Below are 18,605 nucleotides of genomic sequence, written 5' to 3'. Positions count from 1 at the left end.
TGTTGTGAACAGCAAATGCCCCTCTACCTTGCCTTCATTGACCTGAGTGACCAAGGCCTTTTATCTCGGCAGAAGGGGGTGGACTCCTTCAACTTGTGGAAAAGACTAGACATAATCCAGTCCCAAAACTACTCCCGAAAACTACTGAACATAATCTCCTCATTTTATGACAACATGAAAGGCATTGTGCAGTATGGCGGTGCCGCCTTAGATGTCTTTCCCATCTTCAGCGGCGTGAAACAGGGCTGTGTACTTGCACCCACATTATTTGGGATATTTTTCTCGTTGCTACTCTCTCACGCTTTTGGGTCCTTCGAAGTAGGGAGTCTTCCACCACACAAGGTCAGACAGCAATATGTTCAACTTGGCTCATCTAAAAGCAATGACAACGGTTCGCAAGGTCCTCATTAGGGAACTACTCTTTGCTGATGATACTGTCCTGATATCCCACAGTGAGGAGTGTCTAGAGAGACTCATTGAAAGGTTTGCAGCTGCATGCAAAGAATTTGGCCTGACCTGATCAGTCTCAAAAATACTGATGAGGTCACCCACATTGGTGCCCATACCTTGGAAGTGGTCCAAGAGTTCACCTATCTGGGATCAACCATCACTAGCAACCTATCTATCACCACCGAGATAAACAAACTAATCGGGAAGGCATCAACTGCCATGTCCGGATTAGCAAAATGACGCACTCACAAAGAACACCAACGTTCGTGTGTATCGGTTATGTGTTCTTAGCACTTTGCACCATGGCAGTGAGACGTGGACAATGTACACTATCCAGGAGCGCTGACTGAACATTTTCCATCTCCGTTGCCTCAGGCGTATACCTGGTATTATATGGCAGGACCACATCCCTAACACAGACATCCTTGAGCAAGCCAATATCCCAAGCATGTGTGCCACACTGAGCCAGCGTCGTTTACAATGGCTTGGCCATGTGTGTCGTATGGAAGACGGCAGAATTCTAAAGGACAGACTGTACAGTGAGCCTGCGATAGGTAAAAGGCCCATAGGCCATCCAGTGCTCTGCAACAATAGTCCATTTGCCATTTGGAGAACCTGGCAATGGTCTATGGTATAAGGTTTTTTGGTGGATTTGCTATGCCATGGGGTCCCTGAAGCAATTCAGCTTGGTTGTCCTCGAAACAACTTTGGGCATTTTTTTAAATATGCAAATTAGGGCCACCATTACCGAAAAACCTATTTTCTTCAATATCTTTGCAACTATGCATGGTAATGTCACAAACATGGTGTCTAGACCTATGTTTTCATGGTCAAGCATTACGATAAAGGCATGTAAAAAGTTATCACATATATATACATACATATATATATATATATATATATATATATATATATATATATATATATATATATATATATATATATATATATATATATATATATATATATATATATATATACATATATATATATATATATATATATATATATATACATATATACATATATATATATATATACATATATATACATATATACATACATACATACATACATACATATATATACATATATATATATATATATATATATATATATATATATACATACATACATATATACATACATACATACATATATACATATATATATACATACATACATACATATATACATATATACATACATACATACATACATACATATATATATATATATATATATATATATATATATATATATATATATATATATTGTTGTGGTTACCAAATTCGCAAACCACCATTCAGGTCCCTTAGGTGAGGTATCTCGGTAAGTATATGTGTAGTTAGGCCCAAACCTGTTGTCTAGTGGGAATAAATGTTATTCATGCGTGCTGCGACTCTTCAGGATAGCCGTTTTTCTTTTACTATCTTTAATTTGGACCAACCGCCATTGTTACCACCACCAACCACCACATCAACCACCCACCGCGGCGCCGCTTCACGTCACACCTCGCAACCGTCGCATCGCCACAGTTCTTGCGCCGCTTGTGGGTACCGGTGTTGGACTCGTGCAGGGCGCGCGCCGAACAGCGTGTACAAAACCACGGATTTTCCACTTCAAAAACGGATCAAAAACGACACACGCCCACTTTTGTTCCGTCCAATCGGTGAGCGAGGGGCGATTTGGCCCCGCCCCCAGGGCGTTGGAGGGCGATCAATATATGCAAATTTATGGATCAAAAAGCATTCACGCCCACTTTTTCTCGGGCCAATGGGGAGCGAGGTGAAAGGTCGAAGGGAGGGGGTCAAAGCTGAGAGAGCGAAGCCACGGGGCTTATAAAAGCGACCGTGTTCGTCAGTCAAGAAAAGAGAGAGTTAAGACTTCGCGGGCGGTGGAGTTGGGAAGAAGGAGCAAAAAGGAGCTGGTCGTCGTCGTGTGCGTTGGAGTCGGAGCGGAGGGGACGGAGCTGTGGAGAGGCGGCGAGGGCAGACGAGGGGGTGCTCGCATCGTGCAGGGAGCTGCACCCCAGGGAGGCCGACAGCGCGACCTGGCCGAGGTGGAGACGCTCGTCGCGGGACTCGAGGCAGAGTAGGAATCCTCTATACCCCGAGCATCAGCAACCCCCTCCTGTTTCCCCCCGCGCTGAGATAGTGCGACCAAGGGGGCCCCTTTCCCACCCCCTACCAGACACTGCCCGCGAGGCCCGCGGAGTTGAGGCACCATCGCCGCTCCGCGTCTCATCACCAGACGGGTAGGCCCGACCCGGTCTCGGCCTCAGGCCCGCCTCATCTTTGAGGGTTCTCTGTTCTTTTTCTTGGTTTTTGGGAATGTGTGTTGTCGGCGCCGTCTGTGAAGTAAAATTGTATAAGTGTTGCCGTGTGCTCGCGTAATCGGTATTAGATCTGCATTGTCGCATTTGCTTTTTGTGTAAATTGCATTGTGTTTTTCTTTTCTATGTGCTTTTGGTGGAATTGAATATGTGTGCTTTCCGTTCATCGCGAATAAATGTGCTTTGTGTTGAACTGTTTCCCGCTTCGCTTCGTCATTTCTCTCATTGAATCCTCATCTTGCTTCACGTAAAGGGTTGGTAGTGGGCTGAATACGCCCGATAATTAATCGAACCGTCGAGGTCGACGAATAACACCGCTCGGTTATCCCGATAGTACGGAACGGGTCGCTTAAGTGGCCCGTGTTCGAAGTCGACCTGCGGCGAGGTGCGATCGCCCGATATACCCTCCGCGTGGGTACTTAGGTAGGTCGAATTTGGCGAGCAACCCTATCCCACGCGGGGGCTGATTGGCTCGATCGCGGTGAGACCGAAAGGTCCACCCGTGACTGGTTCCCGGCGTTAGTCCGAGAGGGTCACGACTGGATTGTCCGTCCGGTGGGCGACGTGCCGCGATTCGAGTTACGTGGCCGTCAGCACGCCGGCTTGCGCGAATCCGTAACAATATGTACATACATACATATATACATACATACATACATATATATATATATATATATATATATATATATATATACATATACATATATATATATATACATATATATATATATATATACATATATATATACATACATATATATATATATATATATATATATATATATATATATATATATATATATATACACACACATATATACATATATATGACATAACTGTGGCGGCTCTCAAAACATACTCAATTCTCTTTTCAGGTGATCGAAATGGCTAGCGAAACGTGCCTCCTCCCGATCTGCCATGAGAAGGGACCCCATCAGACAGTCAGAGTCCAAGGCATCAGGACAATGATTCAGCGGAGTAAAGAGAGGGGCGACGATGATGTTCATGTCAAGTTACAGGCCATTTTGGACTCACAGGGAGAGAATTCATCTGTGGAATGTCAGAAGACGTGTTACTGTACTTACACATCGAAACAGAATGTGGCTAAGTATATAACCAAGAAAAGGAAAGAAGACTTTTCAACAACAGAGAGTGAACCAGAGACTAGCAGAGTAAGAAGGTCTCAACTTCCAACGTTTCAATTAAAAAAAAAACATTGTTTGATCTGTGGTCTTCCTAAAGACCCCAAACACCCTGACAGGTGGGAGCATATAATCCAGTGCGAGACCAGTGATCGCCCTGGCCTTACACCTTTCAAAGATGTACTTTTAGATGTATGTGAGCAGAGAAATGATGATTGGGGTAGAAAGGTTGAAATCCGCATCAAAGGTGTTCTTACAGATTTACCTGCTGCAGACGCGCAATACCATATCAGCCAAAGTGTTATGATGCGTTCATGGTTATTCCTAAAGGCCCGGTCACACCTTGACGTTTTAGCCAACGTATGCCGATTTTTGATTTTTTTTTTCTAAAACGCTGGCACACGTTGAATACGTTATGGGTAAGTTTTGATAACATTGAGAGCATGCTGAAAAACACTGCCATACGTCGTTGTACGCTGGCTTTAAACGTTGTACTTTTTGGTTGTCCTCAAATTTTTTCATGCTTGAAATTTCACGACGTATGCCGGCGTATGACTCACACGTTCCGCTACGCTGGCCACAAGTTGTATGCACGGTCTGCGATCGTTGACAGACGTCAACACATGCTACTTGTAAGTTAATCATAAGTTGAGACACGCCGAGGTAATGTTTAGTGTACCCGAAACTTATTTCTAACCTATGATTAACGTGTTGTTGGCACGTTACGCGATCGTTGCCACACGTCGACAGACGTTACTTTTAAGTTACTCATAGGCTGAAAGATGTCGGTATAATGGATCGTCGTTGCGTCAGCGTCCACAGCCACAGCCAGGACACTTATTTGCAGCATTCTTCAAACTTTTCTTCGGCATGACGAGGATGTTCACACTTCGATGTCTAGCTTGGCTATGATTCCAATTGTCCATCGGCAGCGTCTATTTAAAATAGTCGAGTTTGAGCGTTTTAACACGTTCAGAAGAAACGCTTCAAATTTCCAAACCCCAGCGTCAAAAAACAAAGGCGAGTGACAGCAATTTAAATTGTTCATTGTAAACAATGAAAATAGTTGAGTGGTACCGTTTAAAAGTCGTTGAGTGTAAAAAAATCGAATTGTTGAGCGCAAGCGTCTACTTTCAATAGTGGGGTTTGAGCGATTTAGCACGTTCAATAAAAACGATTAAAATTTCCGAGCGCCAGCATCAAAAAACAAAGGCGAGTGACAGCAATTTAAATCGTTCATTGTAAACAATGAAAATAGCTGAGTGGTACCGTTTAAAAGTCGTTGAGTATAAAAAAATCCAATTGTTGAGCGCAAGCGTCTACTTTCAATAGTGGAGGTGCAGCCATTTAAATCGTTGAGTGGCATCCTATGAATAGCAAACCCCACGTCACCGGCAAAGATAAACTGCCGCACGATATGGATAAGTTAGGCTATCGTTGGGCATAGTTTGTGAACGCCGGCTTCATGATAATTATTCGTTGGTATATCGTATCTATAAGTAATCAAAGCGCTCTATGCACATTATTAGTTCATTGTGCATTTGTCCAACCCGTTATGAATAGACCTAAATCGTAAAAACAAGCCATAGCTCATTGTTGAAAAAGCCCCATAAAAAATTAGCCGCGAAGAACTTCGAACAATGGTGAAAAGATGTCTCCTACCCGTGGACACGCGGACGCAAGGACGATCCATCATAACCCACACCCTCCCCCTCACACTCACCTACTACTGCCAACATGAACAAACAACTACTAATACTAATACTAATACTAATACTGATACTGTTACTGCTGACATGGACATCGACTCAAAAAGGACTCAAAAACACTGTTGGGTTCCCCTTTTATGAGCAGCATTTTTATATACCAATTCCCAAAACCGCTGGGAACATGTCTTTGTATGGCAGTTGTAAGCTAGAAACACGTTCATTTTTTTTTTTTTGTCGACCGGAAGACGTCATTGGAATACGTCTACATACGTCGATGTGTGTTGGGACTACGTCAAGAATTGGTTCAAAGCACGTCAAACATAAGGTAGAAATAAGTTTCGCATAAAAAAGACATTACCGCGACGTGTTTCGACTTATGAGTAGCTTATAAGTAGCCTTTGTGGACGTGTGTAAGCGTCCACATATCGTGTGTAAAACTTATCCCCATCGCATGCGGAACGTGTGTCATATGCCGAGTACGTCGTAAAATTTTGAACATGTTTAAAATTTCTTGACGTACTCTACTTACTACGACGTATGATAGCGTACTTTAGCGTTCTACTCACGTATACCAAACTTACTCATACCGTATTTGACGTGCCCCAACGTTTTAGACACATTTTTCTTAGGTCGGCATACGCTGGCAAGATCGCCAAGGTGTGACAGCGATGTTGACACTTCCATTTCTACGGCAGTTATGATTCGAATCGTTGTGCGTCAGCCTTTTAATAGGCTACGTCACGACATCGTCGGCGATGCGTGCAACGCGCTATGCCTAAGTTAGACTATCGTTGGGCATCGGTTGTGTAGGTCGACAATAGGTTCAGCATTCGTTGGTATGTTATCTATAACACAACGAAACATTCTGTGTAGTTACCAATGCGTTATACAGAAGACCAAGTCGCTATGAATACGTCCGAATCTTTAAAAAAAAACATCAAAAGTTCAACGTAAGCCAGCGTTTTACATACATTGCCATCGCTGGCTAAAACGTCAAGGTGTGACCGGACTTTAAGTATACCAATTTGTCATTGAACTCTGATGTAATCGATGATGATGCTCTGAATCATAATTAATGACATGTATGCAAACCAACAACTCCGTACATGGACAGCTATTGAATTACATGATATGTACTGTAGTTTAGGTGGATTGTTATCTTGCAGGCAGATGTTCCAAAATATCACAAACTATTTTGGTAATGACATTGTCGTTATACATATGGAGGGTTTTGCCTCAGTTGTAGGGTTTAGGCATCTTGTGGGTAAATCCTTGAAGCTGGTCGAAGTCGATTCAGTTGACGAAAATAGTGTGGACACTGTGGTAAGGTAGGTCAAAGGTGAGGCACGAGCTGTACAGTACAATAGCGCAAACTATGATCTTGGAGAATTCACGTACAACAACACACTCAAACAAACTAGCACCACACTGCTCAAGATAATTTCAGAATTGGTTTCGGGGGGGAAGATGACAAAAAAGTCTCTCAGTCTAATCCAAGCTATACAAAGTCACATCGCAGGCACTAGAACCCAGACAACGCTGGGGCTGGCAGTGAAGCTTCATCACAGGTATGGGAGTTCAGAGTTGATCAAGCTCCTCCATGATCACGGTTTCATCGTGTCCTATGACGCGATCATACGTTTCCGCAAATCAGCTGCAAAAATTTGCGGGTGAAAAGAGCAGTGTGCTACATCAGGCCATGGGCTTGGAATGGAGGGTGGGGACAATCTTTGGGTCGTTCGACAATTTTTACCTCCTGGTTTCAACTCCCAATGGACGCCGAGAGACCCACGTCATGGCTCATGAGTTCCAGCAGAATCCGGCTGGCATCATAGAGCTGGGTAATGCTCGACCTGGAGTTATGAACCTTGTGATCCCACGACCACAGCGACATCTTCCAGTACGAGCTGTGTGCAGTACCTCCATCACTCATTAATGAATATGGCTGCTTGCTGAAGGGCAGCAAATCTGCGCTCGCCAATCGTCTCGGTGTGCGGCAACTCAGTGCTGCAGCTCCAGACATTGTCATAGTGGATGCGCAGCAGCTGCTCTATCACATCAGCTGGCCGCATAGAGGGGACGCCTCAGTCCTCGCTGAGAGCATCAAGCGCCATCTCTCCTGTTACTCCGCTGGCACCGAGCAGATTTTGGTCTTTGACAGGTATGACGATCTATCAGCCAAAGATCACGAGAGGATGCGACGTGCTGGTGAGGGCTCCACAAACTACAACCTCACCCTCAACGGTCCTCTGCCGAAGCGGGATGCCATTCTCAAGAACAAGCACACCAAGCGGAGGCTCTAATGGGTGCTGTCAACATTCAACCTGGGTGCGGGTATAACGATGGACAGTCGAGATGACGGCGGCTTTGCGCATGACGAGGCAGATGTCACGATGATTGCATATCTGCTACAAGCAGCCGATTTGGGCAAGACAGTGATCCGGATCCTCAGCGATGATACCAATGCATTTGTTCTGCTGGTATACTGGGTCTGGAAAATGCAGCTGCATTGTACATGTAGTATCCAAATGGAGCGCTGGAATGGGGTGGTTAGAGACATCAACGCGACCTGTTTGCTGCTGGGTTCCAAATATCTGCAGTTACTGGGGATGCATGTGCTGAGCGGCCGGGACACTGTGTCCTACCCATTCAATAAAGGGAAAATCAGTGCTCTGAATGCTCTGCAAGCAGGTGACTTTCCTGGGTTGTTTGAGGTGTTGGGTGAGGAGGACGCCACGGATGTTGATCTGATGGAAACAGGTCAGCGGTTATTTGCGGCTATGTATGGTCAGCCACGGGGAACCTCGATGAATGTGGCATGCTACCAGATCTACTCCAGGAAGCAAGGGAAGCCAATGCGCATCATGGTGTTGCCTCCCACAGAAACTAATTTGCTTCTTCATGTGCGGAGAGCACATCTTCAGATGATGTTGTGGAAGGCTGCTGATCAGCAAGGTCCTCCTCATGTGGACATCACGCGGTTTGGGTGGGAGGTGAATGACGGTATCCCGTCACTCAGTTTTGACACTGATCCCCCGGCTCCTCCAGGTCTGATTGATGTCATCAGCTGTGGTTGCAAAGCAGAAGGCAAGGCATGTAGCACAGAGGCTTGCAGCCGCCACGGAAGTAATGTCATGTACCATCTATTGCACGTGTACAGCTCGCGATGAGTGTTGTAACCCTTTCAAGATAAGTGTTGATGCGGATGACAATGGGGAGGGGCCTCAAGTAGAGGATGATTCTGAGGGGGATGAGGAAGGGGATGGGTATCAGCTACACATTAACTAGTTTATCTTCAATCATACTTAGTAATTTAGACCTGCATGTGTACCTGTAGTTGTAATTAATGTACGCATACTCCTTTAGCACAGCAACTACTGAATATATCGCACTAGAACAATGATCCTGAATCAGTATCGTAGCAACTGATGAACACAACCATACATGCACCTTCACTGTTAAATAATGTTTTGTAATTTTGTACTTTGTAGCTTTTCAATCTAATCATTGATATATATATATATATATATATATATATATATATATATATATATATATATATATATATATATATATATATATATATATATATATATATATATATATATACACACACAATCTAATCATTGTCGTATATATATTCAACCCATGTCAACTATATACGTTGAATATTCACGATCATTTTCTGGAAGCTATTCATTAAAGACTATATGTATCCCATTTTGTGCAACAGTATTAAAGTGAGATTCGATAGATGCTTGTGTTATTATTATATGGGCATAGACAATAGACTCAAATCAAAGTCTTTGGAGATATCCATGAAAATGGCATTGGAGATATGCATGCAATAAGAACTAACATGGCCTATACTTGACAATTCAATTAAATGACAAACATGTAGTGGTGATGTGCTTATCTTTACCGTTGACCATTTAAACATGTATATAGACATCATTTGTGACGTTAACATGATTCATTGAAAAGATTTTGAAAAAAATCATTTTTTCTTCAATTGCAGAAAATAATTTACATTCAGGTAAAATATATACATGTGAAAACTTTTTAAGTGTCTTTATCGTAATCATTGACCATGAAAACATAGGTCTAGACACCATGTTTGTGACATTACCATGCATAGTTGCAAAGATATTGCAGAAAATAGGTTTTGGGGTAATGGTGGCAATTACTTTACATACAGACAAAATAAATACATGTGATAACTTTTTATATGCCTTTATCGCAATCCTTGACCATGAAAACGTAGGTCTAGACATCATTTTTGTGACATTATCATGCATAGTTGCAAAGATATTGAAGAAAACAGGTTTTTTGGTAATGGTGGCCTTAATTTGCATTTTTTTAAAAATTGCCCAAAGTTGGTCCGAGGACAACCAAGCTGAATTGCTTCAGAGACCCAGTGGTATAGCAAATCCACTTTAAGACTTTGTACTATAGACGATTGCAAGGTCCGCTATTGAACTCATAAGGATGGTAAATGGACTACAAGGCCTTATGCAGACGTGATACATTGATCCGGAGACATGGGAGCCAGTTGCCAGTGATTGTGTCAGCTGGCGATGCACATACAGGAACTTAAGAAAAGTGGAGAGAAGCGGAACACAACTAGCAATCATGTGTGTGTGTGTGTGTGTGTGTGTGTGTGTATGGCACCATCTGGGTCGAGACATGCTGCAAGGTCATTAGGGGATCAGTTAAAAGAAGTGTGTGTATGTATGTGTGTATTATGTTCCTTAATACAATCAATGCATGCCATTCGGAACATTAAAAAAAAGAACAAAATACAACTCACAAAAACAAAATTATGGAGAAAAAGAATAGTAATCAGATTACAAGAAATATGTCAGTTAAATGGTTGCAAGGAAGTGAGAACTACAGGAAAAGTGCTCGGGATGGAAGTACATACAGCCAAATATCCCATGGTGCGGGGGAAGGTGTAAGAAGCACATCCCTCTGGGCTCTGTCCCATCACTGCGTATGGAGTCTCAAATGAAGCTTTTTCACTGGCAAAAACAATGTCGCAAAGACCAAGCAATGCAGCACCAAGACCCACAGCAGGCCCTCCCACAGCAGCCACAATGGGTTTTCGAAAGTAGATGAATGCACTCACAAAGTCTCTGAGGAAGGAGGTGGGGGTGAAGAGTTATGGTTCAGTTAGTCATGCCCTCCAAGGTGGGCACAGCAAAACCACACCAATTTGATGGGCTAGGGAAGGACAAAACAACACAGACCCGATGGGTGAGGGTAGGACAAAACCACACCCACTTGATGGGACAGTGGAGCACAAAACCACTCCCACTTGATGGGAGGGAGGGGGTGGTGCAGGGCAATCCACAGGGAGGGGAGGGACAGGTAATGCGCTGGGAGGGGAGGGATAGGTGCCGCCGATCTGCTGGGAGTGGAGAGTCAGGCACCAGGAAATCTGCCAGGAGTGGAGGATCGGGCGATCCCCCAGGAGGGGAGGGATGGGTGCTGGGCGATCCGCTGGGAGAGGAGGGGTGGGCAACGGGTGATTTGCCAGGAGTGGAGGGTCGGGCACTGATGATCCGCTTGGAGGGGGATGGACAGGAGACGGGTAATCCATCGGAGGGTGGGGGTGGGGGTGCGGCGATTTGGAAGGGCAGGTACGGGGGTGGAGTGATAACTTTGGAATGGAGGAATGGGCACTGGCAATCCTTTGGGAGGAGAGGGTGAGGCCTGGCATCACTTGTTAGAAATTAATTTTGATCTTACATGAAAATGTTTGTGCAAAAAGACAACGCTCAAATAAGAGCAACATTAACAAAGAAGTTTACAAACAAGCAAATGCAAACAACATGCGAATAATGCCGAGTTCACACAAGGGGCTTCCTGTTAAACTGCCAACACAAAATTATTCAACAAACCATATGGAGGCAAGATGCAGCATTTAATTATATGAATAAAAAACAGGTGAGGGAGAAAAAGGATAGGAGAAATAAACAAATAAAAAACTGGAAAGCTAATATTTGATATTGGTAAAAATTTTTTATTAAAAAGTCCCATTTTTAAAATATGGAGCATGTTGTAGAAATACATTTTAAAATATGGAGCATACCATTGTAGAAACCACATTTCCCTCTAATCTATACTTTTAAAATCAGAAAAAAGAACAAGAAAAAGAGACATAAAATGTCATCGCCCCCAATGTTTTAGTAATTTTTCTGTGCAAAGTTAAAGGGATAGCCCTTATATCAGTAGTTCCCAACCTTTTCTATGCCCCACACCCATAGGAAATGTTCAATTAATGTTCACACCCCCTACAAAAGTAATATCACATTTTAAGATGAAGAAGTCTAATTTATAATTTCTGAACCACAAATTGAACCACATACAATACTGCGGGTGAACAAATTGAACTTAAAAAATAAGCTTTTAACTCAGTGCATAAAATGCAAATATAAATTGAGCAATTAGATTCTAATATATTCAGAAAAAAATTGTAAACAGTAAAATCAATCCCAATTGTGAACATAAAATTCAATGACTTCTTTGCTCCTGCTTCTCATTCACAATTTTGTCAAAACGTGGAACCTTCTTGCTGACTGCGATCCGTAGGTCTGCCTGTGGATTCAGGCGATTCCTAGATTTTGTCTTGATTGACAAAAGAGAACTGAATCCACATTCACACAAGTATGTTGTTGCAAATGGAATTAGGACACGGAGTGCTTTTCCACCAAGTCTTGGGAACATATCCAGTGCTGCACACCAAAACTCCTCCAAAGTCTTGCTTTCAAATTGAATTTCAAGAGTTCGATTTGTCCGCAAATCAATAAGATCTTCCTTCAGCTCTTCATCATCTGACATTTTCTCCAAATTATAGGAATATGGATTCATGATCCATTCTTCTGAAATCTTCAGGTCTCCAGCAGCAAAATATCCATCAAACGATTCTGACAGCATTTCCAAATGAGCCACAATTTCTTCACGCACTGTAGGAGTTATGGATCCAGCATCATCAACCATCTCTTCTCGTGAAGGAAAATTTGAGAGACTGCCTCTTTCCATCCTTCGACACCAAAGATGTAACTTTCCTTTGAAGGAATTCAACTTTTCACAAGCCTTCAATATGTTTATCCCTTTTCCTTGAAGAGAAATACTCAGGTCATTCATACGAGTGAAAATGTCAGCCATGTCAGCCAGCATTTGGGCGAATTCCTGTGATTCCAATGCCCCAACCAGATCACATTCACGCTCCTCCAGAAAAACTTTGATTTCTTCCCGCAGTTCAAAGAAGCGGGTTAAAGCTTGTCCTCATGACAACCAATGGACGTCTGCGTGGAAAAGCAAAACTGAATACTCACAACCCAGATCCTCACAAAATGATTTGAAGATGCGATGGTTCAAAGCTCTCCCCCTGATCCAGTTGATGATCTTTACACAAGTATCAAGGACTTTCTTCAAATTTGGAGGCAATGTTTTTGATGCCAAAGCATGCCGATGAAGAAAACAATGGGTAACTTGCAAGTCTGGAATCTCCTTTTTCATCAATGCAGAAAATCCAGATTTATTTCCAAGCATTGCAGGTGCCCTGTCAGTGCACACAGAACCAATGAGTTTGATATCTAAATCATGTTTGGCAAAGAAGTCTTTCACCAACTGCATCACATCCTTTGCAGTTAGGTTATTAAATCCAACAACGAACAAAAACACAACTTAAAAGAAACCGCAGCACACACATTTAATTCCTATTAGGATTAGACACAAGGGGGGTTCTAACTATACACATACTTAACGAGATAACTAAACTTTGGGACTGCTGTCTGTTTGAGTGCAAATGGCTTCCAGATCCGTAACAATACTATCGGACCCTGCAATGAAATTTAATTATAATGAGCAAAGTGTAACTACGGTTTGTAATGTAATTACAATTAAGCACAATGATTCATAGTAAACTTTAAAATTAATTTATCTAATAAACCAAATATATATAAATTAATTTCGTTACATAAATTTATAACATTTATAATCAATATTGCAAAGTTTTTATGAGCAAAAATCAGTATCCATATTTAAGAAGATTCAAAGTTTAATTGAGCTATTCAATTTAGGAGTTTATTTACAAGTTATTCACAACATTTGCAAAAGCAAATAATATAGTGAAAAACTAAACCGAGTTAGATTATTAAAAACTTCACATTACATAGAAACACTCATCAGGATTAGGGACACTAATTAGCACTTTCATAGACTGTATAACTAATAATAAGGCTGAAAATTTGCAAACATAATTTAATTACAATAAAAACCTAATAGCCGCAAGTAAGTAAATTTATCAATAAAGTGCTTAATGAAAAAAATCTAAGAAAGACTAGCATTATGCTCCCTCTCACAAGTAACCTTTATTCAGCACAGCGACCCCCATAAGTAGTTCGAAATTTAAATAGTACTTAAAACACACGTTTCTACACGGTTTTACAATTAATTGATGTCAAATATAAAATACTAACTTCAAGATTATTAAACAAGCAATTGTTAAATCACCATTATTCCGTAAAAGTGCCTAATACTAGTTTTCCGAAAGTTTATAATGTTCACGATTAAATTCTATTAATAAAGTGCTCACCAGTGGTAGTACGCAATAATAGGTATGGCGGTCAAAGTGCTAAGATAAATCACACTCAGTATGGAGACACAATGCAAATTTGTAACACGCTGCAACAGTTTTCCAGCCCATCACCACGTGTACTATAACCAGTCACTCGCCCGTAAAAATGAACAAAGACAAATATCTTACGCCTACAGTGAAGATGTAATGATGTACAATGATTACGTCAGATGTTGCGTCATAATGATTTTTAAAGCAATACTCTGACAATCAGTTACTTTACTTATATGTTAATTTGGTTATTCTCTCCTTTTGATTAAATACTCGTAAGGCCTAAGTCACATTTGCTCTACGGCGAGGATACGGCGGCCGTACGCCCTCTGAATTGACAGAAACGTGCGGCGGCCGCAGAGTTTCTATGGTGGCCTCAGGGTGGCCCTACGCCGTTTGGCTATATTTTACAGGCCGTTGGGGTCGCCGTGCAATTATAGCGTGGAGTTATAACTTTTTTCATTTCTACGTTCGACGCAGCAATTCGACAAATCGAAACAAAAGAACTAGTAAAAAAAAAAAAGAAGAAGAAAAAAAAGAACCCACTCGTTACCGTTCGTCTGGCCAGCCGCACGTTCGCCTTAGGGCCCCCCTGCGGTCCCCCTGCTGTCGCCTTGCGGGCACCTTGCGTCTGCCTTGAAAATTCTATGGCCGCCGCAGGAACGCCCTAAGGTCACCGTGCAACATCAAATCAAAGACTGTACGGCACCCCCATGTTTTCGGTCTCCACAATTTATAAATACGCCGTGCGGCTACCCGAAATATAAAAACATATGTGACTGCTACATTGTGTGACCGTGGAAATACTGCGGCCGCCCTATAATTGCTAGTGGCCGTAGATTTTGCAGACCCCACGGCCGCCGTGGCAAATGTGACTTAGGCCTAAACGAGATTACTATCTACGCAACACAACCACCTACTACCACTTCTCAAGGCACACTGGCAGCTGGCTGAATGATGACTCATGCCTCGTCACTCTCGGACACAAGCCACTCTTTGTCGCACCCCCTGAAATGCCATCTAGCACCCCCAGGGGGTGCGGGCACCCCAGGTTGGGAACCCCTGCCTTATATATTTACAACTGAAATGGCTGCCAGTCTACCAGTCGGCCATCTTTGATCAGATCGCAAAATAAAGTTAGGTGCACGTGTTCGCCATCATGTACTGTGTTTGTGCCTAGTTTGAACAAAATCGGACCATGCGTGTCTGAGAAATGGATGGGGACATGTTTAAGTAACAAAATGGCTATCAGTCGGCCATCTTGGATATGTCGAAAAAAAAATAAAAAAATAAAAAGACATACATATGTAAGTCATCATTCGTTATGTGCGTGCCAAGTTTGAAGAAGATCGGTAAATGCATGGCCGAGAAATGATTGAGGACGTGTTCAACATCGGGTTTTTTTTTTTTACAACTAAAATGGCCACCAGTCGGCCGTCTTGGATCTGATCTCGAAACAAAATGATGTGCATATGTATCACATCATGTGTTGACTTTGTGCAGTATGAATAAAATCGGTGCATACATGTCAGAGATATTGTTGCGAATGCACACGCACACACACACACACACACACACACACACACACACACACACACACACACACACACACACACACACACACACACACACACACACACACACACACACACACACACACACACACACACACACACACCAAATCCATAAGCCCCCGTTTTGGACTAAGTCCAACGTAAGTTATTTTCGGTGCACTCAATCAAACCAGCTCAATGAAACTGGTTAATTTTGGCACATTGCTAAATCATTTGTTCACTCAATATTATAATCCAAACAGTGGAAAAAGATAAGTTTCATGCTTCGGAAATTTCACAATTTCTTGTGTATGTGTGGAGGAGGGAACAGGGAACATAGCCTTGCTTGCTTAAAGTAAATAGGTATATCAGCTTCGTTATAAGACTCGTCATTTCTTTAAATTATCAGATTTCATGACAGATTTCGCACTTATTTTGTCCGGACGATATCCGATCCTCACAGCCGAAATCATGTTTCGATGATATACTTTTAATTAATCCGTGAGAGTAAATCATGGAAAATTGTATCATATAATGCATGAAATCGTTCCAGGCTCCTAATTTGAAAAATATAGCACTTACAAAAGCAATGCACTGTATATAGCAATTCGTAGCTATGATGAACAGGCATTCGATAATATGAGTGAGGAAAGTGAAAAAAAACACAAACTGTCGTTAAGAAATCGTTGCGGCCTGTTCTAAGTCAAGGTATGGTTGAGCAGGCCAAAAAAAACATTGCGGCTTCATAGCCAGTGAGGTTACCCAGGATATACCTTCAGACCACAAAGAGCGAGGTGGCCGAGGATGGTGCCTGATAAAGGATATAATTAAATAAGGCTGCTGATTATCTTCAAAAGGATTATCATGCAAGCAAAGTTTCAGGCTACTAGGTTTCATGGTTTTGGAGTTATGGAGGACACACACACACACACACACACACACACACACACACACACACACACACACACACACACACACACACACACACACACACACACACACACACACACACACACACACACACACACACACACACACACACACTTATTAGTATAGATTATCTATATTAATAAATGCCAGTGTGTGTGTGTGTGTGTGTGTGTGTGTGTGTGTGTGTGTGTGTGTGTGTGTGTGTCCTACATACTGTAATGACGGTTCGGAGATTGCTATCACGTACCAAACGAGCCGTTCTTTATCAACCGTTTTGGTGGAGTGCTTGAGCCACTTGGCGAGTGCTCTACAATATTCGCACTGTCACTGAATACTGTATGTCGATCAACTTGAACAACATTCAGGAGACACTCATCTGCACTTACCCCGCGTTGTTCTGCCGTGTATCGGGCGACGGCTGGCTTGCTGAAAATGCACAATTTCCTGTTTGTGTACAATATTTTTTCATGAAATGACCCGTCACTTCGGCCGAGATAGATACAAATAAAATAAAAAAACAATGAAACATTTCGTTAACATCACGGCAGGATAGTCGAGAGGTACATACACTCACTCTCATCTGTATAGCCTGGGGTTGAATCCAGACCCAGCTATAAACTGTCACCCCAGTGTTTCACAGGCAGGGTGATTCATCATTGTTTGTGCCATTAAACTGGACGTCACATCTGTCAGAATCCTCCCACTCTCCTCACCATCTCATACATCTCCACTCTCCCTCTCTCACCCCACTCCCTCCCCCTCTTTCTGTCTTTCACCCCCACCCCTTTCTCTCACTCTCCTACCCATCTTCCCAAGTGAATATAGTTTCTGTGAGGCAGATTATGTCTGGTTTGTCAGTGGCAACCTGTATGGAAAAATCTGAAAGGTTTGAGCGAAGGCCCCAGATATTTGAGGTCCACACTGTGAATGAAGAGGGAGGGGAGGAAGCTTTGGGTGCAGGGGGTGGGAGGGGAGGGGGAGGGTAGGACAAGGGGCGAAGGGGGGAGGTAAGGAGGGTTGTTGAAAGAGTGTGGGGGATTGCAGAATAGCTAGGGGAGGGGCCGGATGAGGAGGAGAAAAGGCTCTGTGGTGCTGGGGGAGAGGGGGACAAGAGAGGGGGAAGAAGGCAGTTGAGGATTTGAGCAGGTGGAGTGAAGAGATGGAGGTGAGAGGGCAGTGAAGGAGGCAGCTTTGTGGATAAGAGGGGGGGGACAACTTTGAGAAGGGTGAGTGAGGGGAGTGAATGGTGGGAGAAGGGTGAGTGGGGAGAGTTGAGGGAGAAAGGTGAGGGAGGCTTGGAGGGAGAAGATTGAGATGGTTGCTTTGAGAGTGAGGGGAGAGAGGAGTGAGTTGGCACTGGTTGGGAAAAAAAGAACAGTTGATGGAAAGTGAACACTCATAGCAAACTGGGGTTTTTTATTTTTAATTTTCAGGTCAGAAATGCGATTAAAGACATTTCTTGATGGATACAATAAAGGGAAATTAAGAGAACTCGTACGTGCCCGTAAAAAAAAAATAAAAAAAATAAATAAATTTACATATTCCAACCGCGAGCAACAAACAACAACCACACAGGCCGTTTCTTCGCTCTCGCGTGCCTGTACGTGCGTGGCGCGGATGTTCGCATATCAGTTACGATGATTCGCAATTTAGGTTTTAATGGCCAATTATTCAATTAGCGCCAATGTATTTTGCCTTTTCGCAATGTCATCGCAAGGAAAAACAAAAAGAGAAGAGAAGAGAGAAAAAAATTACTTCCTGGTTTGGAGCACACCAGCACTCTGATGTTACCGAAATTTATGCACCGTCTCATATGAAAACAATCATAACTTGCGGCATTGTGTTTATCTA

At 42.6% G+C, this 18,605-nt stretch overlaps 1 protein-coding gene and 1 pseudogene across 4 annotated transcripts in view; one reads left to right on the top strand and one right to left on the bottom strand.

The window, feature by feature from the left end:
* Positions 1-18,605, bottom strand: part of LOC147017768 (chromodomain Y-like protein 2) — an 88,960-nt gene that overhangs the window by 13,788 nt on the left and 56,567 nt on the right. For 3 of the 4 annotated variants that reach the window (XM_085847667.1, XM_085847668.1, XM_085847670.1), the window contains one exon: positions 10,561-10,771. The exons of the other annotated variant lie outside the window; for it this stretch is intronic. In XM_085847667.1, the coding sequence (XP_085703793.1) occupies positions 10,561-10,771 (211 nt within the window). The remainder of the gene's footprint in view (positions 1-10,560; positions 10,772-18,605) is intronic. 4 annotated transcript variants of the gene reach the window in all.
* Positions 3,670-9,177, top strand: LOC147017769 (uncharacterized; annotated as a pseudogene).

The sequence above is a fragment of the Eptatretus burgeri genome, chromosome 11, assembly GCF_056783735.1.
Source record: "Eptatretus burgeri isolate ZD-2024b chromosome 11, Ebu_testis_v1, whole genome shotgun sequence".
Taxonomy (NCBI): domain Eukaryota; kingdom Metazoa; phylum Chordata; class Myxini; order Myxiniformes; family Myxinidae; genus Eptatretus; species Eptatretus burgeri.
This window is presented reverse-complemented; position numbering and strand designations above follow the sequence as displayed.